Source organism: Hermetia illucens, chromosome 5 (genome assembly GCF_905115235.1).
Source record: "Hermetia illucens chromosome 5, iHerIll2.2.curated.20191125, whole genome shotgun sequence".
NCBI classification, from domain to species: Eukaryota; Metazoa; Arthropoda; class Insecta; order Diptera; family Stratiomyidae; genus Hermetia; species Hermetia illucens.
In genome coordinates this window covers 94,243,654-94,266,029 of record NC_051853.1, presented here as the reverse complement: position 1 = coordinate 94,266,029, position 22,376 = coordinate 94,243,654, and the positions used below count along the sequence as shown (strand labels likewise).

Below are 22,376 nucleotides of genomic sequence, written 5' to 3'. Positions count from 1 at the left end.
GGTGTTCTTTTTAGGGACAAGGTAGGTAATTCACGCAGTGAGGAAGGGTGGGAATTTTTCTGGTCGACTAATAACCTGATTTATGTTATATACCAACCGACTGTGTACACTAGTATAATTTTTATATTAAAAATTCTGCCCCCGATCCAGACCAAGACGCCTCCAGTTCTTCGAGCTATTTAAGGCACGACGAACATCCGTGTACAGCGTAGTGGCATTGCGGGTGCCTTCGGTGGTGACCCACTCAGTATGCTAGGCGGATAGTCCCCAAAGTCCAACCCAATATCCTTTCAGCTTAGAAATGTCCTGCCTTAGTAAGCCCCGCCGCTGTTTCAAACGAATTTCGGTCACTCACACCAATAACGCGAATGTTCTGACCGTGGAATCTGACAGCCGTAACTGCACCATAATACACAAGTAATTGTAGTTGCAGCAGCGACATATCATCACACAGCGAGATGCAATCTTATTATTGATTTGGGATAGAATTCTCGGAGTTGTTGAAGATGCATAAAGCCGGGGAATACCTGGTTTATGTGACTAATTCATTTCCGAGAATTCTATATATATAATTCGCCTCGAACCTCAGCGGAGACTTCAGCTGGACGGTGAAGAAGAGTGCCCCGGCGAGTACTGAAACAGTGTGGTGTGTTGTTGATGCCGTAAACGCTCGACGAATCTCAGGTGAACCAAGGAAAGGTGTTGTGCGTGCTCCGCCGTTATTTCGTAATAGGTGCGGATGATGAAGACGTTCATTTTCTCAATAATTTCATCCGCTGCCTTACGCGAACTTGCTGACCCAGATAGATTGTGGCGGACAGCTGCAGCAGGCGGAGTAATGCTTCTGGTCGTTTCACGATTAGTGATTTCGACGTCCATACCGGAAGCCCGACCCAGTCACCAAGTGAGACTACTCCCGCCGGTTATTCGCACCGGACCTAAAGTTTCTCCTTCTCATTCGATGAATTTGCATTTGATACTTAACCTCCAGGTGTCATGATGGCTTTCTCAGTGAGTAATCTGCAAGGCTTCAAATTTTCTGCACTTTCCTCACCGACCCCTTGAGAGCAGCGTGGCATTCAAGCTGAAGCTATCCATCCCTCCTCCTTTTCCAACCGGCGTGGGACCGGCGACGGCGATATGCGGTTCTTTGGATATTTTGAAATTGTTCCAATTGTATTTCCACATCAGTATCGATCACTCGACAATAGAATCGCACGTGAGAACGCCCCAGTATTTCAGCCTTCCTAACCTTCAGCTTTAGGTTCAGTCTCCAATTTACCTTAGGATCTATGGTCACATCCAGATACTTTGGAATTGGGGGTACTTAGACCTGATGATAACTATCGTCAGCTCTTTTTTTGTTAGATTTATGCCGATTTCGCATATCTCAAACACAACATCAATCTACCAAAATTACCAAGTCGTCCCCATACGCTACATCTCGCTCCTATCCAGTACTGTAACGACTGCTCAACTGTGCAATTACCTCATGGAGGGCGATCTCTTTGGATTTGCCTTTGAGATAACCTTGTTGGGGTTTGACGAGGGTCTACATCTCCACAATGGTTACGCTCTAGTATTTGTGACACGAAAGAGGTGATGCTGATCGTTCCAAAGTTCTTCGCAGACTTTTGGGAGCGCCTGCGTGCTTCCAGTCTGAAAACCACGCGCGCGCTTTTCTATTCGTGTCGTACATGTTTGCGCGAAATGCAGCTCCGGTAAATCTCTACAAGCTACGGTGAAACTCTTCCTTGATATTACTGGAGCATGATCGTCATGGAGATTCATATGTGGAGAAGCTGCTGATTTTATCTTGTGATTACCGATTTGATATTCTCATACGACTGGGATGAACTCCTACGTTTCTTGGTCAGAATTTTTTTCAGTCTTGCAGAATCCTTGCCACATTGGATGTTCTGGCAACACTCCTTCTCCGTTGATGAGCTTGGCATCTGCACCCTCCTATCAGGTGTTGGCGCTGTAATCTGAAAAAAAATACACTCTAGCTAGCCTGGTCACCAGAGTAAGGATCTTGAATGAATCGGAAGATGCCCAAGATATTCAGAGTTTGCATAATAGAGACCAAGGGTTAAGCAAGATGAAAATTCCATTGCTAACGGTGTCACACAGGAGAATACCTAATTGGAATCCTGAAGAGGATTCGCGCTTAATTTACCACGAATTTTTTCCCGTCTTCCAGTTCGGCTGTGACATTTGGATCATGAGTTCCTCTGGTAGTTTAGCTCCTTAAATGTGAAGTCTGAACGAGCAATCGAGTGCCCTCTTGGCCGTGGGCGAAGATTCTTCGGATGCAAGTTTAAAGCAACACATTAATGAACACAACATTTCTATTGCAGTCAAATATAACTGCGAGCGACATTCTTCAAAGTTCCCATCGCGATTGCTCACCGCACAAGTCGTACCGCTTGGCTCCGAGGAGTCACCGCAGCGGCTCACTAGCAAATTGCATACAATCCGTCTCTTCTAACTGTACATCTAATTTTCTGAATTACTTCTATTTTCGTCCTCTCTCGGTCACTCCTGTTGCTATGCCCACCTGTTCCGTCTCTGTCACGCTGCCGGCGGGCAAACATTACTCGGAGTTTGAGTACAGTTCATGGCGACGACGTCGATTACGCATTTTTGTTTTGGCTTTTTCCCTACGTTCTTCGTGTTCTTTCTTTTTTGCCAAAAATGCCGCCGCTAGTGCACACACACCTTGGCGACAAGTTATCTGACATCTCGCTGTCCGCACACTGTACACACTCCGTGTAGCGACGAGGAGTGAATGTGTATTGCCCTCCCTTGGCGTGTGTGCATTCTGTTTTCGCCACACGCCTCGCACTGTCGTTCGTCGGAGGAATTGCGCGCCTACGAGCGACGCCATGTTTTCTATTTCATAATATTTTTGTTTTTGTTTATTTTCGTGTTCGGTGGCTTTTGTTTTGTGTTTTGTTGCCATCGAGCCACTGCTGCTGGCAGGTTAGCGATATGGGTGCCTGCAACAAATGGAATCGTGCGAATTTGGTCGCGGTGCACTTTGTTTTGTTGTGGCGGTCATTTTCTCTGTGACGTCACTTTTCGATGTTTCTTGGATTCTTTGTTGCGTGGGCGAATTGTTTTTGAGCTGGGCTTTTTTCTTTGTCTACATTTGGCCGAAAAATAAATGCTACGCAAAAGTCGACCACCTTCCTCCTCCACCTGATTGCCTTTGCCCCTTGGGATCCTCAGCTGTGCGCTGGTGTAGGTGTTACACAGTAGAGAATTCGCTTCTTGACGTCCTGTGGCTCGGGGTGTTCGGCAGTTTTCCAGATTTTATCCACTTCGAATGTTGCTGAAATGACACTTGGGCCTGCGACAATCACGATTTTCCGAGGGAGTCCTTACTGGCACATTTATGGTTATTTCCCAGTGGGAAGTGGGCAAGCGAGGCAAGTATGGAAGGTCGAGGGTATTGCTGGAGGGGGAGGGATAGGTTGTTATGTATTTAAGGCGGGAGAAGCCAAATGAGATGTCGATTGATTTCAGTGGGGATTTTCTACATGATTTGCCTTTCACTTTGTAGATTTGTTTTGATTGATTGGATCGACGAATCGCCAGCTCAAATCTGAGGAGCTGGTTTAATGTCGTGAGCTGGCATTTGTGATAATGTCAAGGTCACATTGTCGCACTTTTGGTTCGATTGATGTGGAGACGCCGCAGTTTCGATGAATTCTTTCAGAAACGGTACAGCATTCAGCCATTAAATCAAATATCAAAATTCATGGACGTCGGAAGACTGATAAACTTAGATTGAATATTTACAACGGCTTTCTGGGTACTTGGGATGGGCTTCCATAATTCGCTAATTCAATCACAGAGTACTCCTGAAAATTTCATTTCGGGAAAAAACATTTTCTTAATTGACATATGGAGTAAATAGTTAGCCAACATCCCACCATTGCATATAGAAATTAGGAGAAACTTCTCATTTCACCATAAAGTAGCATTAGGCCACGATAATGGGAAATCTGGTGCACATCCTACTACTATTAACAAAGTCGTAGTAAATTAAAGCTAGGTTTTATGTAAGAGCATAGTCCAGGCTATTGAGGAATGTTCCGATAAAATGAAGGGGTTTTCACACCGTACACTTGTAAAACGAGCTTTGTTTTATTCCATTTTAAAATTGTCCTGTATTATTTGAAAATCCTATAGAATTCAATGGACCATGAAATTCAGTGGACCATTCAAATCCTATGATTTTCAAATAATTGAGGGTCGATTTTAAAGTGGAATAAAATAATGCTAGCTTTACAAGTGAACAACAATGAAAATCCCTTCTTTTATCCAAATAAAACTCGACAAATTTTAACAACTTATTAATATCCATTCGCTGTGTGGTCAAAAACTGAAACTGAATATAAACCGTGCTTCTATGAAATCCTTCATTGCTTTTTGTTCCCTGCACACTTGGAAGAGGAACTCCCAATATATGCGAAAGGGGTGTGTAATTTTTTTTCACATAATATGATAATGTGGGCTATCAAATGAAAGGATTCGATTAGTACTTTTTGAAACTGGATACTTTTGATACTAGGTGAAACATAGGGGTGTGTGTGTTTGTGGTCGGGGAGAAGATGTAACATCTGAGCCTATTGTACTCGATTCCACTGTCTAACGGAATATCCCGGATTCGTTAGCGTATCGCAGGATTTACGTTAGTGGATGTGATGCTATCCGTTGCAGGTAGAGAACATCGCCACCGAAGGTAGAACATAGAAAATGCTCCGTGGATTCCGCTACCTCATTACAGGAGGGGTACGTATCATTTTGAATAATTTCTATTTTGAACATATGATCAGCTAGTGAATTATGGCCTATCAGAATGCTTAGAATACTTCGGCTAGTCTTCCTCCTTTTCGACAGGATAAACTTTGCGGTATGCATGTTCGCTTCCGACAGGAAAAGCCTGGTGTGCAGCATTTAGGCTCTGTCGTTGTGGGAAGCTTGTTCCCAGTTTTTGAAAACCGACATAGCCAATGCTACTGATACTCCAATTGCTGGCTCCGGTCCCGGCATAAGGGAGATTGAACCCTCTTTTGCTAAAGCATCCGAGATTTCGTTTCCCTCTACCACAGTAACCAGGTACCCAGAGTAGATCCACCGTATTGAATTTAGGATAGAGTTCGAGCGGTTTCTGCTTTCCTGAATGATTTTTGAGGTGATCAAAGGACTTGTTAACGCCCTCAATGGAGCCTCCTTATCATTGCAGATTGCGATGCGCCTGCCCTTTAATCGTTCATCAATCACCTAGTTTGCCGCTTGAATAACCGTTGCATATTTTCCCAAGGAAAAGCTCACTTTTCGTTTTTATTCGAGAAGTAGACTCCGGCTCCAGAGTTCTGTTCTGTTTTTGAGCTATCGGTGTAGAAGATTTCCGGATGTCCAGGCATTCCTCTAGACTTCCGTTTTCGTTCCAGCAACTTCATATCTTCTACCAAACAGATGTACGGTGACCCGAAAATTGTAAGAATTGGACTTAGTACTCCCAATAACTCTTCCAATGCTTTGTGCCTCCCATGTCGTCCTCATGGCACCGTTAATACCCAGACACACAGTTCTTTGCAGTGCGGCTAGTTTACCGTGAAAATCTGTCTTACCTTAACCCATAACACTATGGATTATATACCACATAATGATGATAGCAACGTATATCCACATTACCACATGAAGCCTGAGTCCCTATGCCGAGACAAAGGTCCGTCTGTACAGCCCATGAGCTGTGAGAGCTCGTTTCAACTTTACTTCTAGATGTTTTTTCCAAAGAAGCTTTTTATTTAGAGTGATCCCCATTTCATTTCTTCGGAGAGTTGAAGGGCTGTATCCTTTATTTCTGGGAGGCAAAGTCCATCCATGTTTCTCTTCTGCTGTTAGGTAGCGTTCGGCATTCACTTCAGGACACGTCAATCTCTGCCCTAGCATAGCATAGATCCATTTAATTAAAGTATCGTCAACACCATGCGCTCTGGTGGCATCACAAAGTTTTTGGAGAGGCGTACAATCAAACGCCCCCTCAATGTCCACGAATACTCATACCGCGTATTGACCCTTGAGAGTGGTATTCTCTATCTTTAAAACTAAAGAATTAAGAGCAGACGTACAGAACTGTGGCGCAGCGGGGTTAACAACATTCGAAATTTATTGGTGGTCTCCGTGGTGGAGCAGGCCATGATTAATTACCTGCTTCGCCACGGAGAATACCGATGGTGGCCACTGTCAATCGAATTAACAACATTCGAAATTTATTTTTATTTTAACCCTGCTGCGCCACAACTTTCCACGCTGGTAAGCATGTTGCTTTTCATTAAGTGGGTGGGACCTAATCACCTTCTCACGAATGTGATGCTAAATCTTCTTTTTCTTCAGCCTTTGTCCTGTTTGCACGCAGGGTCGGCTCGTCGTGATCGGTTTCGCCATTTGGCTCTATTGAATGCCTGATCTGGGTGCAATCTCGAGGATTTTAAATCTCCACCCAGCGTATCAAGCCACCGTTGTTTAGGCCTGTCTTTACTGCCGGCGTTTACTATCGACTTCGATGTTCAGACCAATCTTGGCAAGTGAATCGCCGTTAGCACGAATTGCGTGAACATACCATCGAAGACGCCTCCCTCGCAATTTTTCCATGATCGGTGCAGCCCCATAACGATCGCGGATATCCTTATTTCGGATGTGATCAAAACGTGTGACGCCACTAGTCCAACGCAAAATCTTCGTTTCCATTACCGCAAGATGCCGTTCATTGTATTTTATAGTCGGCCAACACTCAGAACTATAGAGGGCGACAGGACGGACGACATTGCGGTAAATTTTAGATTTGAGACGTTCGTTGATACGTCGATCACAAAGAACACCAGTTGTGGAACGCTACTTCATCCAGGTTGCGTTAATGTGTGAAACAATTTCATAACGCAGTTCTCCATTGGTTGATAGCGTTGACCCGAGGTATTTAAATCGTTCACTTCTGGGCAGATTACTGCCGCAGACAGTGATTTTGCCTGTTTCATGGTCGGATCGGTCGTCAAAAATTCGGTTTTATTTAGTTTGAAAACGAGATCGTGTTGCATGAGGCGATCATTCCATTTTTGGACAAGTTTCTTGACATCATTTTTGTTACCAGATGCTAGGAAAACATGATCTGCATAAAGCAGTGTGTAGGGCGCTGGATGTTGGATGTCCCGTGTGACAGTATCATTTCCACGATTTCGCGTATATGGTTGTCAAAATCTTCATGGTATAGAAAAGTAACCGGATCGGACGGTAATTTGAACATTCTGCTGGACTACCTTCCTTTTTCCATATGGGAACTGTGCTTGGCAGTCAGATGGTGTTCTTCCTTCCTGAATAACCCGATTAAAGAATTCACAGAGTCACAGTGTTGGGTCCCAGCTCTTCTCTTTCCAGAGCTCAGATGCGATGTCATCAGGTCCTGTGCGTTCATTTCAACATTGTCATTCCAAAGCCAAGTATCTCGGTTGATGTACCGCTTACTCGGCTTGACCCCGAGGGTTGCAGAGGACGCTTTGTGGATCGTGTCTTTTATTTGGTTCCAGGATTCTTCCACATTCGTAATGGTCGGTAATCGTGTGAGTGAGATAGTGAGATCATTTCTTCTTCCTTCTCACGAAATCGCCACCATTTAATGCGCCGTCGGCCAGTGCGTTCCTCACGCTATTTTATCGGTGGCTTAATTCGCAGGACGGTAATCAATGGCCGATGTTGAGGTGCGATGGTCTCATACGGAACGACTTTGCAATCAGTGACAGTGGTAAAATGTTGACGTCTTATGAGAATATAGTCGATTTGCGTTTTACTGTTCCCACTATAAAATGTGGGAAGATGAGACAATCGTTTGATGAACCATGTATTCAAAAGTACAAGGTCATGGGTGTCCGCTCGCCACTTTCATTGCGCCCTCCGAACCCCTTTCCCCTATGACACCTGTTACCGTCTGCCTGTTCACCTACATGACCATTAAGGTCACCGGCAATGATGATATAGTCGTCAGCAGGCACGTGACCAGTCTTCATCGAGAAATTGCCAGAAGGCATCTTTCTCGGCATCAGGTCGACCTGTCTGTGGTGCGTATGCGGTGAAGAAATGAATAGTGCGATTAGCTGATTCATCATTATGGTGAACTTGATCAGCCGATCATGAAATCGTTAGACTTCTTTAATGGCATCACGGAAACCCTCTGAGATTGCAATGCTAACACCATATTGAGTGTTTGGGTTATCAAAATAGAGAAGTTTGTAGCCATTTTTATCGCGTTCGCGTTCAATGTCGCCGATTTTGGCATCAGACCATCGGGTTTCTTGCAGAGCGCAGATATCAATGCACCTTTTCCGAAGGGCTTTTGAGAGCACAACGGTACACTCAGGATTGCAGTGCCCTATATGAGGCAATGTGATCAGTATTGTGCTCGCCCGAGATTATTACCTCGATTTGACTTAGGTACTCATTCACAACAGAGTCGACTGGTATCCGAAGTTAAATAACGATACAAATTCTATTGTCACCAGTGAGATTTGAACCGCTACGACAACCTTATGCTCTACCCATTCAGCTATCCGGACACTTCTGGCCGACTGTAAAAAACAATGAACGGTAATGGAGACGACGATGGTGCGTTGGATCAGTGGCATAACATGCCATGATCGCATCCGAAATGAGGATATCCAAAATACAGCAACTAATCAGGGCGAGCCGACCCCTCTTTTGAACCTTAAAACATTTAATGCGAAAAACATATACTTCAAATATATGTTGTTATACTACGAATAATCATGAAAGTATTACTTTTATGTGGCCCGCACTAATCTTAGAATCTACATACTTTCACCAATTTCCACATAATGCATCAAATCCAAAAAGCTCCCTCCTGAAATTATTCTAAGCATTAAAAATTAAATTAGATTTTATATCCAAGTCAATCTTTATTTTTATTTTTTCAGATGTCCATTTCTACACCGTACCGCTGGCGATACAGAACGTCGATACCATTTAAGATATTACAAAACATGTATGTGTGTACATGATACAGATGCACGTGGATATTGTGTTAAAAATGGACATCATTGTGCTTTTGCACATGGTGTGCATGATCAAAGACCTCCAGTTTATGATATAAAAGAATTAGAAGCACTACAGAATGCAGAAAACAATGCAGATGGTACGAATGGTCAAAATGCATTAGACAAAGAACGTAATTTAATGAATGAAGATCCAAAATGGCAAGATACAAATTATGTGTTGGCAAATTATAAAACGGAACCATGTAAAAGGCCACCGCGCTTATGTAGACAAGGTTATGCATGCCCTCAATATCATAATAGCAAAGATAAACGGCGAAGTCCTCGGAAATTTAAATATAGGTGAGTAGTTAAATGGAATAATTTATTTTTCTTTTGTGAAAATCTAGGGAAAATCTCAATAACTCCACAATAAGCATCAAGCCCCCATTTGATCTCTTCATTGCATGGAAATCTTTTTTTCTGGAGCCATATGTTCAAATTTGGTAAAGGGCTGCAACTGGAAAGTACGAATTCGAAGCACTCTTTTGATTTATGTTTTTTTTCTGATTCCTTTCTTTCGATCGGTGCAATGATGCATTATTATAGTCACATGTGTTTTTTCTTTAGCAAATAGTACAGAAGCTATAAACTCGACAGCCAATTCTTTTCTGTTTGGTTATTTCACTCTATTTTTATGAGCTCTTATCCCCTGTTTCATCGATTCATTTCGAATGTGATTGTCTAACCGAGGGTTCGATGTTTCAATATAAAAATCACTTGAATTACTGTTTAGTAGCTTTAAAAATTGCATTGAAATTCAGCGAATCACAAAATTGTTGGGATTTCATACGCGGCTTGCAGCAAGCCTAACGGGTTATGAAAAATTTAAAGTTTTCCTTTCAGAAAAGGAAAATAAATGTCCCACTAACATCAAATTTGCTTTTCTAAATTTCTCAAGATATTACAAATGTCACTTAATTTGAATGATTCTAGCAATGAAGCGAATTAAATTGGTTTGATCGCTAACATTAATGTAATGAAGGATGACATTTACCAACAGTGATCTGGATTTGTTGTTAATTTGCGGTGGTTGCTATCAGACAGACTATTCATTGAACTGCTTAGTCTGTTTGCATCAATTTTTCTGAATTGTGAGTTAAGGATCACGCTTAATCCAACTCAGTTGAAGACCACAGCAAAATGGTTGATTGAGGGCGTTTCTAGAAGAGATTCAATATTTTTAATGAATATGAACTGTTTTCACGACTGTTTGCAATTTTGAAATTTCCAGATCAACTCCATGCCCCAATGTAAAGCATGGTGAAGAATGGGGAGAGCCATCTAATTGTGAAGCTGGTGATAATTGCCAATACTGTCACACTAGGACGGAACAACAGTTTCATCCGGAAATCTATAAATCCACAAAATGCAATGATGTACAACAGGCAGGCTATTGCCCCCGTAGCGTTTTCTGTGCTTTTGCACATGTCGAACGTAAGTATAAACTCATTTACTTTTATGCAAACACACATTGTAGTTTCTAATAATTTCGCATTTTCTTTTTATTTCATTTTAATCTGCACATTTTTCATTTGGAATACTTTTTCTATTATCTTGAAATCAGGACATTTTCCGTTAAGATTTCTTTTAGTTTATTAGAAAGTTGAGTAGTTTGGAGAGTTGAATTCTCTTATGTTGTGCTTTTTGCTTATTGAATTGATTGAAAAGTCAAGAGAGTTGCCATGAGTACAAATTGTTTGATTGAAACGACTTAAGAAAATCAAGTAGTGTCTGTAAAACATTACACGTGTGTTACGTGAACGCAAATGGCTCACATGTTTTCATTGAAAATGTATGATTTCATATAATACGAAAATGCTAACAGGAAATTCCCCATTTGTTTTTTATTCCTTACTTTGTCAACTACCGTGTGTTATTCGATTGTGTGTGATATGCATAGCGTATATTTTAACAGAGGAGAAACCTAGAGAATTAGATGGACCGTCAACAAATTTAGCCCTTGGTGATATTATTTCGAGTGCATTGCCAGATATTAATAAGAAGGAAAAACTGAATAATGATGTAAGTAGCTTTGATTTTCTCTTTGGAAGAGTTCCGGAGCTTAGAACGTTTTGTTTGGTTGCAGACCCAAATTCTTCACAATGGTAGTGGTGAAAGCTGCGAGTCGGCTAGCACATCATCAATAGGATCAAACAATTCACATAGTAAGGCGCCAGGTGCCCAGTTGTCAAACAAGAGTATTATCTATACAAATCCATCAACAAATGGCAACTGCCCGAATAATAGTAATTCAACACAAGTAACTAATTGTAGTTCAATATCACAGTTTTCTGACTTCGCAACGGATATGCTTTCTAAGCAGGTAATTGATTAATTAAATTTTGAATGAAATAGATTTTGGGGAATGTAGTAGAAACATGTTTTATGTGAATTTACCCGCAATTTCAAGATCCATTCAAATTCATATGAGGTATGAAGTCGGAGGTATCATGTATCTTCCGAAACTGATTTTTGTTCCCCTTGATTCCCTTGAGGCGTAGGCGAGCGATGGATTGAAATATATAAGCTACCTGGTCATATTATTAGACGCACCAAGAATCACAGTAAAAACCAATTTTTATGAAGGTTTTATCGTGAATTGTTTAAAAAAAATTTATTAACATTGTCAAATCATAACAGACTGATAAATTTTTTAAATATTTAGTTTAATTCGGTACCGGTATGCTGCTGATTGAAGATTTTATACTGTCTCTTCTGTATTTGATGACTGCACGCTTGAATGGTTTTTTCCAAAAGCCTTGTGTTGGTGTGATAACATCTTTAGTTGCCTCCGTCTTTATCGGCTCCCAAACGCTTTCGACTGAGTTCATCTCAGAACTATACTATACTATGATTTCCCATCGGAAACAGTTTTTTGACCTGCGATACCCGTCGATTTTGTAGGACTCCTTCGTGTTGCTCCTATCTTATTGTGTCTTTTGCAACGTAAAGGTATTCATTCCTTTGCTACTGATAACAGACCAAATCATTATTTTCGTCGGGTATTTTTCGATCTACAGGTGGGATGAAATTTTTTCACTCGACAACGGCACAAAAAAGGAGTTGTTTTTGCTAAAATCTCAAACGTGCATTTGTCGCTAAAATATATCTCTAAAAATACAGCAAGTGTTTAAATATATTGGATTTTATTAAGCTGCGATGATGCTGCTTGTTATCAATAAATTATATGGGAAGTTCCTGAAGTTCATATCTTTATCAAAACATTGCTTCGAACACTTTAATCGGTTTGATTTTATCTTAGCTTGGCCTTGGCCTTGGCCGTAAAATCCAAACTCGATCATTTTCGTTTTACAGTGCGCTCGGCAACGTTTATATTGGTGTCTTTCGAATTAGATTTTATTTTTTTTGTAGCCAATCTACTTTCTAAACAAATTTTTAAAAAATAATTTTGTGGCCTTGGGGTCAAACAAAACTTACTTCCTTCTCCATTTTCTCTTCCTTTTCGATTTCAATTCTTCATCATTCGGCATACACGAGCGCCAAGTAGATTCAATCTACATGGTACTTCACGATTGCAATAGATTTTGATACTAATAGAGGACCTATCTTCTGGTTTCTTCCGAGGGATTGAAAGACAGGCTAGGTGGATTAAGTATCCTAAATAAAAACTAGTATATGTACTCCTCAATGACACTATATTTTGGGATAAATCTTGTTATTATTTCGGTAAAGTTACAAAAAAAGCGATGGTGGGTCTAATGATTTGATCAGCGACTGTATATAATAAACGATAGGTTTCGCTAATAAATCTAAGCTCGAATTCTTTTCTAACATCTGCTCAAACATCCGCGTGGAGTTCACTTGAAATAATATAAAACATAATATATGTGGTGATGCCGAAGTGTTTAACGCAAATCATACTGTTAATAACAAAGTTATTATATATGAAAATTGAAGTAACATCTCTGTATAAATTTGCTTTACCTACAAAACAAACATCCAACTACTATGTCACATTTTAGTCTGTTGAACTAAAGAACCGTCTACACAATACTCTCGAGACAGCTCGGAAACTGCACAAAATTTCGTTGTGTGTATGAACCTCCCCTCGCGTAGAAGGTTTCTTTCGCTACGCCAAAGATATTTCTAACCTCGATTAGAAAAGGAGGGTTTATCATTGTATTCTGAATGGTGAGCACTCTCCTTGAGATCCCAAAGACGCCCGTTTTCTACAACTTGCACGGTTCCACCGCTACAGACTGGAAATTATTAAATTAAATTATTAATTGAAGTATGAATACTCTAACTTGCGTCCCTAATGGGTTTGTATTCTGGGAACGAAATGTGAATCCGGGTTTGTATTCTGGGAACGAAATGTGAATCCGGGTTTGTATTCTGGGAACGAAATGTGAATCCGGGTTTGTATTTTGGGAACGAAATGTGAATCCGCTAATACTAACGACATTCGCAATGCGCCCTTCTTGGCCTTAAGACATATGTCAGATAACGCCTCTCTCAATCTCGTACTGTGTTACATACTAACGGGGACTTCTCATCTAGAGAAGTTGAACGCAAGGCAGGAAAGGTTTTCCGGAAGTGGTATTGTGGACGTGATGAATATCTTAATGCCAAGGTGGGCTTTGCTTAAGCAAGGTGTCAGTGCTTAGACATATAATGGGGAAATGGGGATAGTAACCACAACGGTGAAAGGTTTGTGGATCCCTGCAATTTTCACTTTCTCCTCATAGGTAATACATTGTTCAAGCAGAGGGCTTGCTACAGTATCAGTTGGGGTTCAACTGGACATTCAATAATACCGACCACATCGTGATCAGTAGTATATTAAGTAGCTTTCTTCTGGATATACCACCTAACCGAAGTATGCACATATTTCTCGAAAAAATAGTTTTGAGTTAGGGGCAACTGCAAACTTTCAACATATACCGTTTTGTTGGTGCGGCTGTCGTTTGGCACTGGAATTGCTATCTTTTTAACCGGACGGCATATATCTTGAATAGTTTGATGGAGAATATTGATGAGTATTAGACTGTCATCAAAAGTGTTATTTTCTCTGGCGGAAGGTAAGTTGCTCGCCACGTTCGAAATGAACGCTATTAGACCGTAGACCGGACTATTGCGTTGGTCAGGAAAGATCAAGAAGTAATAATTACTAAAGACCTGGCAGGAAATTATAAATCTTTTAGTTGTCCAGAAGAATGTTATTGGTGGGCTTACCAAACAGTGGCAAGCAGGTTAAAAAGTGGTAGGGGCACTTTATTGCGATTAATTTTATTATATTCGATGAAGTTTCACCTCTTGTGGCCTTTACGGGTTTCACGTGGAACTAATTCTTGCGGGCCCAATCCTGCAGAGCTTTTACTTTCACTTATCTGAAAATTCTGGAGATTTGAGAGCTTTCTCAGGAAGTGAAAGAAAGGAATGAATGAAACGCATCCAACTGAGCGTAGAGAGAGGATGTTTGCACCTTCCCTGTTATCGCAAAAGTAGCACCTTTAATAAAATACATCGAAAACTTGATCGACATGTTTTGCCCCGACAAAATTGATTCTATGATCACTGTAGATCTCCAAACAAAGGCCTCACCTTGCAAAAAAATCGTTTGAACGCAGCAAACAATACCTGTGGTGAGATCATTAACTAATTCGAGATGTATTGCCTTCGTAACCAAACATATTCTTTAATGTATTTGAAGCTCGGCCCTTCGACAGCCCTGTTCTGAAAGGGCCCGCAAAATCCACCTCGCAATACAGAAACGGAGAAATTGGCGAGATTCGGGCGCCCGGCAAATCACCCAACAATGGCAGATTTCGCTGAACCGAGTATTTCGTACTTGTGAGGCACTTGTGCAGCTCGTTGCGTATCGCTTTTTGGTCATTGAAGATCCAATACTGCATCATCATATAGTTTCGTACTGTGAAAATGAATGCATGCAAGGTATTGTGATGAGCATCTCATATGATAAGAAAGGTGACATGATGTTCTCGGCAAGGGGATCGGATGTTTGTGGTTTGCGGCATAGCTCGCTGATGGTGTGGGTTCTTTTTTAACCCAACTGCAAAACATTAGTTTTCGTTTTAGGAATGATTCGGACGGATGATATACACGTTCAGGATTCGTTTTAGGAAACTACTATAAAAAAGTGAAGCGATGGCGGCTTTACGGTTTCTTACCAGGGCAGAGGCAAATCGTCAGATGCTGCCTCACCTCTGCCGCTGTCTGTCGAAGCAGTTCGTTAGCAAGTGGATAAATCGCTATAAAAAGGTCGGTAACGTTGATGATTTTCCTGATCGCGGAAGTGCAAGCAAGTCTCAAAAAAAGACGAAAAAAAGATTCTCGCATTGCTCTCGGAAGATCCAACTTTGACTTTACGTGGAGCTGCTGTGAAATTGAAAGCAAAAGGTGTTGACATATCTTACGGAACCATTCGCAGGCACTTGCTTGAGAATAAACTGAAATATCGCAGTACTTTGGAAAAACCAATGTTGAGTGCAAAACACGTTGAAAAATGAGTGGAATGGGCGAAGGAAAACTTGGACCGCAACGTGATTTTTTCTGATGAATCCTCCTTCTGGGCATTTCCGAGCATCAAACACGCCTGGACAACCTCCACCAGTAGGATGCTTCAACGGACTGTTAAACACCCCGTCAAGGTCCATGTTTGGGGGTGCTTCTCAAACAAAGGTTTCGGCACTTTGTTCTTATTTACCGAGAATTTAAATGCCGAAAAAATGAATAAAATATATCAAAAGGCTTTGTTACCATCTGCTAAGCAATGGTATATCAAGAAAAATGAAAGCTGGTTCCTTCAAGAGGATAACGATCCGAAACATCGGAGTTGAGCGTGTAGCGAGTGGAAGGCGCGTTGTCACATTAGATTGGCCATCTCAGTCACCGGATGCAAATCCCATGGAAAATGTGTGGGCTCTGATGAAAATGCAGCTTCATAGATGCAAGCCATGTAATTTAGATCAACTTTCTCGACAAATTCGGAAAATTTGGAGGTCTTTTCCGGTAGAATATGCAGAAAAACTAGTGGAAAGTATGCCCCGACGGTGCCAGGCCATAATTGACAATGCAGGAGATTGGACTTGCTACTGAGGTATTTGCATTGAGTATTGACGACCAAATTATCAATAAATTTGCGAATTTTCGAAAAATCAATTGTTATTATTTAACAGTGACCACGCTCTTATGTAACAGACTGTATATGTTGTCTGTATGTTTCGTTTTTCTTCCGCTCTTCGCGGAATTCATCATCAAACCAATCATTTCCCCGGTGTCGGGATTCATTTTTCCGCTGGGTATTTTTCTTTTGACTTCATCATCACCGTCAACGGCGCAAAAACTGGTATCCGGTCTAGGCGTGCCTTAATAAGGAACTCCTGACATCCCGGTTTTGCGCCGAGGTTCACCAATTCGATATTCCTAAAAGCTGTCTGGTATCCTGACCTACGCCATCGCTCCATCTTAGGCAAGGTCTGCCTGGTCTTCTTTTTCTATCATAGATATTGCCCTTATAGACTTTCCGGGCTGTGTGATCATCATCCATACGGATTAAGTGACCCGCCCACCGTAACCTATTGAGCCGGATTTTATCCACAATCTGACGGTCATGTATCGCTCATAGATTTCGTCGTTATGTAGGCTAAGGAATCGTCCATTCTCATGTAGGGAGCCAAAAAGCTTTGACCCTATGGTGAGACATTTCGAGCGGAACAGTTTTTGTAAGCTGAAATAGGCTCTGTTGGCTGCCAACAACCGTGCGCGGATTTCATCATCGTAGCTGTTATCGGTTGTGATTTTCGACACTAGATTCTAGAGAAGTTATCAACGGTCTCAAAGTTGTATTCTCCTATCTTTATTCTTCCCGTTTGACCAGTGCGGTTTGATATTGTTGATTTTTTGGTTTTCGGTGCTGACGATGCCACCATATACTTTGTCTTGCCTTCATTGATGTGCAGCCCAAGATCTCGCTCCGCCTGCTCGATCTGGATGAAGGCTTAACTTGCTTAACTTACTTAACTTACCCAACCCAAATTTTTGAAGTGTGTTGGTTTTTAATCCGTAGGTTTTTGAAATTTAGCACCTGTAGACGCTTTTCACCATGTAGTGTTCGGAGTGACAGTTTGCTTGTCGATATCCCCGATATGAGACATCGGGGATGCTGGATGGCCGTCTTTTGGTGATGAAAACGTATTCTATCTGAAGGTAATGCCATCTGAGGGCACCCATGTTCTTTTGTGAATGTGCTTGTGTGGGAAGCATTTGGATTTTATGTTTGAATTTCTGCTACTTGCGAATCAGACGTTGGCCGTTGTCATCTGATTTATTATGGAGACTATCCCTGCCGGTCGTTCCTCGACGGCGGAGACTCGCTTTTCACTCGCTAAACGCTTCTGAATAAATAATAATTAAAACTTGTTGTTTCTTTTTCGTTGGTGTGAATATTTATTCTTGCAAATACCGATCATCAGTGCTAACAAGTTTCCAAACTGAATATTTATTCTTGCAAATACCGATATTTCGGGAACCACTTGTTCCCTTCATCAGTGCTAACAAGTTTCCAAACTTTTTCGATATTTCGGGAACCACTTGTTCCCTTCATCAATGCTAACAAGTTTCCAAACTTGTTGTGATGAAGGGAACAAGTGGTTGCCGAAATATCGGAATTTGCAAGAATAAATATTCAACAAGTTTGGAAACTTGTTAGCACTGATGAAGGGAACAAGTGGTTCCCGAAATATCGGTATTTGCAAGAATAAATATTCAACAAGTTTGGAAACTTGTTAGTACTGATGAAGGGAACAAGTGGTTCCCGAAATATCGGTATTTGCAATAATAAATATTCACACCAATGAAAAAGAAACAACAAGTTTTAATTATTGATTAATCGTTGGAAACACCGCATAATTTCACTCAGATAAACGCTTCTGTTTGTGCAGCGGATTTCGATAAAATCTTGCACGAACACCTTGCAAAACATTCGGCTGTCGTACAGATCTCGGACGCTCATCTCTCGGCCAATGTTCGATGCCATTTGTTTCTCTGTACCGTTGTAACATTCGTTTTTCGGTTTAACCGTTTTATGAATCTTCGTGGCCGTCTTTCCACACTCCTATAAGGCAACAGTAGCCATGCGTATCTCGTACTTGCCGAACCTCGTTAGGGTGCTCACGAACAACTACTTGCGGTGGTCTGAAATTTAGAGTGGGGGTAAGGGAGGATCCTATATTAGACGTTCACAGTGTTTCCATTGTTCCTTTCTCATTTTCTTGCTATGACGTTTTGCGATTTATTAATAGAACTTTGGCTTTACTGTGTATATTGAAAAACCGTATATTTAAAAAACGTTGTTTTCATGTGAAGCGCACAGAATCTTTAGTGTATATGTTTGAAGTCGATAACATTTGCCTTAAAGTTTCTATCTACTTTGAAAGTGACTTTAAACTCACATTTCCCTGCTAGCTTCGTACTTTTGGTGCGACGTCGTGTCATTTATTTGTTGTTATTGTTAGCCACGTGAAGTAGGTCTTTGGTAGCACCAGATTTGTTTAGTGATCTAGCATTCCAGGATCGAAGAGCGTAATCATTCATTCATTTGCGCGGTCGTGGTATCAATCCTGTCGGAGGTTGTTCATTCCATTTCTGTATATGTTGTGTTTTTGGTGGTCGTAAGCCCACCGCTCCGAATTCCAACTTGGAGGACCAGGTCAATTGTGTTAGACCTCCTTGACGAAGGTGTGCCATCAGGAATGATGCACAACGGTGGAGTTATCCTAACTGTGTGTTCACCTCTACTGATTTATCACTTTCTTCATCACTTTTTTCACTGAGTATTATATGCCTTGCCGCAAACCCTCATTTACCTGGGCTCGGGCATGCTGTTAACAGCTGTTAACATAAAGTGACGGAGCATGGAATATTTTGAGTGAATCTGAGTGGGGTAAAGAGGCAATAAATTGATAACGGATGTTGTTGAAGGCTTTATCTACTCTCTGAGACGTTTGGATGTCACACGATCATTCACTTATTTCTCAAATGGGCTTTGGCGGAATTACGTGTGGTTTAGTTTGTTTCAATATGGTAATTTAAGTTGTAACTATATTTAACAGTAGGTGCTATCCTAGAAAAGGGGTATGGCTCGGTAAGCGTTTGTGGAGATACCAAGCTTCCCATTCCCATATTCCCCATATTCAGCCAATTAATTATCTCAATGATCACCTTTACTCTTCGAAATCAAATGGAATACTGTAATCAAATGGATGAAATAATTTACTTGCAGTTAATGGAAATGGATCCAGATTCATCAACAATTATGTCACGCGATAAAGACCAAAGGAAATTTTTAAATTTTGGCGGACTTTTGGAAAGCATAAGTAATCCATCATCTTTCATTATAAGTATGAGTGTTTTTTGGTAACTATGGTATTTTCAGCGCCGTGTCCTATAGATGATATGAATCAACGTGACAACTCAATATCCGCTGGTCTAGCGCAGTCAGGTCTGTTACAGAGATCATCAGCTCCAATTAACATTCCTAATTCACCTTTGAATAACACAATATCGGGTATGTTTTAATATTTGCTAGTTTGTTATGTTTGTGTGTTATTAAATTTTTTAATTCGTTACAGTTAACATTCCCGGCAGCTCCTTAGGAAATTATAGTCCAACATCTCATCAAAATTTATTTTCTGTTAGGGAAGTTTTTAACATTAGCGGTTCTGCCAATAAATTAAGTAATTCATTAAGCAATCAAGCTGATAATCTGTTTTGTCAATCGCGTTATATATCACCAGCATTTGGCGATTCACTGTCTATTAGTCCTTCTTTAAGGTAGGCTTTGTTTATTTTGTCGTTTTTGCTTTGAAACATGTTACTTTTTCTCCGTTATATGTACGGAAATTGCAGCATATTTAGTTCCCGTTCTTTCTTTCAGAATGCCCGAATTGAATTCAATGCGTGATGATTTAGCGAATAATTCAGTTGGAAGTAGTCTTTTTGAAAATAGTTTACAGTCAAACAAACAAGCATTTTCTATACCATTGGCAAATTCGAATCATAATGAAGTAACTAGGCTTAGAGAAGAATTAGCAAGTAAAAACAATCTTATAGTACAAGCTACTAAAGCCTGGAAAATTGAATTAGATGAATGTAATAGGAAGGTGAGTGATTGTTTATTACAATTGATTAGTGAGTTTAATAATTCCGTAGTACATTTGTCGGCAAGTTCTGAAAGATTAGATTGTACAGTTTATGCCTTTTCGCGTTTTCAGCTTGCAATTAGTGAACTACAACGTGACAAGGCAAAGGAAGAAATTCTAGAGTGGAAGTCGCGCCTCGAAGCCGCACAACAACAGCAAAACATGAGTAGGGATTTACGTGGTTTATCAATTCAAAATCTAAAATTATTGCAAGTAAGTTTGAATTTTCCTTAATTTTTCTAGATTTGTCTGATTTTGGCGCGTTTCAATTATAGACAAAATTACGTGCTGATTTGGAAGAAGTTGAAAAAGTATTATATTTAGAAACCGCTACAAAGTGTATGAAATGTGAGGAAAATAATCGTACAATAACCCTAGAACCATGCAATCATTATGTTCTGTGTGATGCATGTGTCCAATTAGTGAATGAATGTCCATATTGCCAAACACCGATAAAACCACAAGCTTAGGAGCAACGCGGGGCGGGCGAGGAGAGAGAGGAACAGAATAAAGAATAAATAAAGTACATCTACATTTTATCTACATAATTATAATATATAATCAATTTTTAAAGAAGAGAACGTTATTACAAAAGTAATAAATTGAGAGTAATAGAATGTTTTGAATATTTTAATTTTTTCGCTTTAGTTATATTTTTTATCATGTAATCAGACAAATACTTTTATTTCAAATGAGGAGAACTATTCAGATCGCTAACCGTTCTTTTATATTCGAAGTCTATGAAATTCTAGCTTAAAATACGTTAGTAAACATAATGATGATTATTGACGAACCGAAATGGTGACAAAGTCCCAGTACATTGGACATCAATTGTCAGAGTCAGTATACCCAGTGTAAAATCTGAATGTTAGAGACAAAATACAAAGTACGTTGTAGAACACATTACTAGACCTATTCGAAGCCAAATTTATTCGAAATTGAAACAAATTTACTTCTTACAGAATTATGATGATAATTTTATTAATATCTTTATTATTTAAAGATGAAAAGCATTATTTAAAAGGAAAAACACAAACCTAGACATTTGTATGATATTTATAGGAAACAATTTTTAATTTACAAATTATAGAAATGAAATGAAGAAAAATGCAAAAAACTACTACAAAATATTATGGTAAATAATTTCTAATTTGATCTGAGCCCATAATACGATAAATGCAATTGAGCTCCAAATGAATCATGTGAAGAAAAAGCACGCGAGAATCGTACACGCCGCACAGCGGGTGGGCAGTTAATCGCAGCTTGAATGAAAACAACGACAATATATTTGCAAGATATCTAGGAAAATATTTTTCTACTGGAATCAAGAATGGACACTAAGAAGTAACACGAACCATACAATCATTTCCGTTGAGTGCAGTGCACTGGCACTGGGAAATCATGATAATCTCATTTTCTGAAAGTTATAGCCTTTCACTTCATGCTCTTGTTTTCCGAGGTTGTGTTTACATATATACTCGTTTTATTTTGTCCGTTCACGTAACATCTGAGGCATCATGAAACCGGGGAAAATGTTCAGACATATTCTGCTATACTCTATAATAGTAAACAAATACATAATTTAATATCGTATTGTAATGACTTTTTACACAATGAATGAATACACAAAAAATAATAGAAATTATTTTACATAATATAATACACAAACCACTAGCTATTTCAGATGAAATTTTTATTTTTTTTTATATTAACATGCGCGCAACAAATAGTAAATGCCAATTATTTCAACAATATTACATTTTTGTTGGTTCTGAGCCAATATGAAAATAACAATATAATAAATAGAAATGTGATATTATGATTTTGTATTATTATTTCTTTATTTCATGTTTTGGTTCGGTTTATGGTTTTAGTGTTCAATTGGATTGCGTGGAATGTAGTCTATATGAATGTTTTCATTCTTTTATTTTATTCTTCTGCAATCAACTTTTGGCGTATAGAGGGTTGCTCTATTAATTTGCGGCTAATGCAGTTTGAAAATCATTCCAGCTGCAAGCGACCGAAGTATAACAGAATCGGCTTGTGCCGTATCCATTAAAAGGTGCGTTGAAAGTTC

General features: G+C 40.0%; 1 protein-coding gene across 3 annotated transcripts in view; it reads left to right on the top strand.

Moving 5' to 3' along the window:
* LOC119656548 (RING finger protein unkempt) overlaps nucleotides 1-22,118 on the top strand; it is a 36,098-nt gene extending 13,980 nt beyond the window's left edge. Inside the window, exons 2-11 of one of the 3 annotated variants that reach the window (XM_038062913.1) lie at nucleotides 8,997-9,416; nucleotides 10,348-10,550; nucleotides 11,017-11,138; nucleotides 11,203-11,439; nucleotides 19,381-19,474; nucleotides 19,534-19,665; nucleotides 19,730-19,931; nucleotides 20,035-20,260; nucleotides 20,372-20,512; nucleotides 20,575-22,118. In XM_038062913.1, the coding sequence (XP_037918841.1) occupies nucleotides 8,997-9,416; nucleotides 10,348-10,550; nucleotides 11,017-11,138; nucleotides 11,203-11,439; nucleotides 19,381-19,474; nucleotides 19,534-19,665; nucleotides 19,730-19,931; nucleotides 20,035-20,260; nucleotides 20,372-20,512; nucleotides 20,575-20,769 (1,972 nt within the window). In that variant the 3' untranslated portion in view covers nucleotides 20,770-22,118. The remainder of the gene's footprint in view (nucleotides 1-8,996; nucleotides 9,417-10,347; nucleotides 10,551-11,016; nucleotides 11,139-11,202; nucleotides 11,440-19,380; nucleotides 19,475-19,533; nucleotides 19,666-19,729; nucleotides 19,932-20,034; nucleotides 20,261-20,371; nucleotides 20,513-20,574) is intronic. The other 2 variants (XM_038062911.1, XM_038062912.1) reach the window with 2 other exon arrangements.
* The last annotated feature ends 258 nt before the right edge of the window (nucleotides 22,119-22,376 follow it).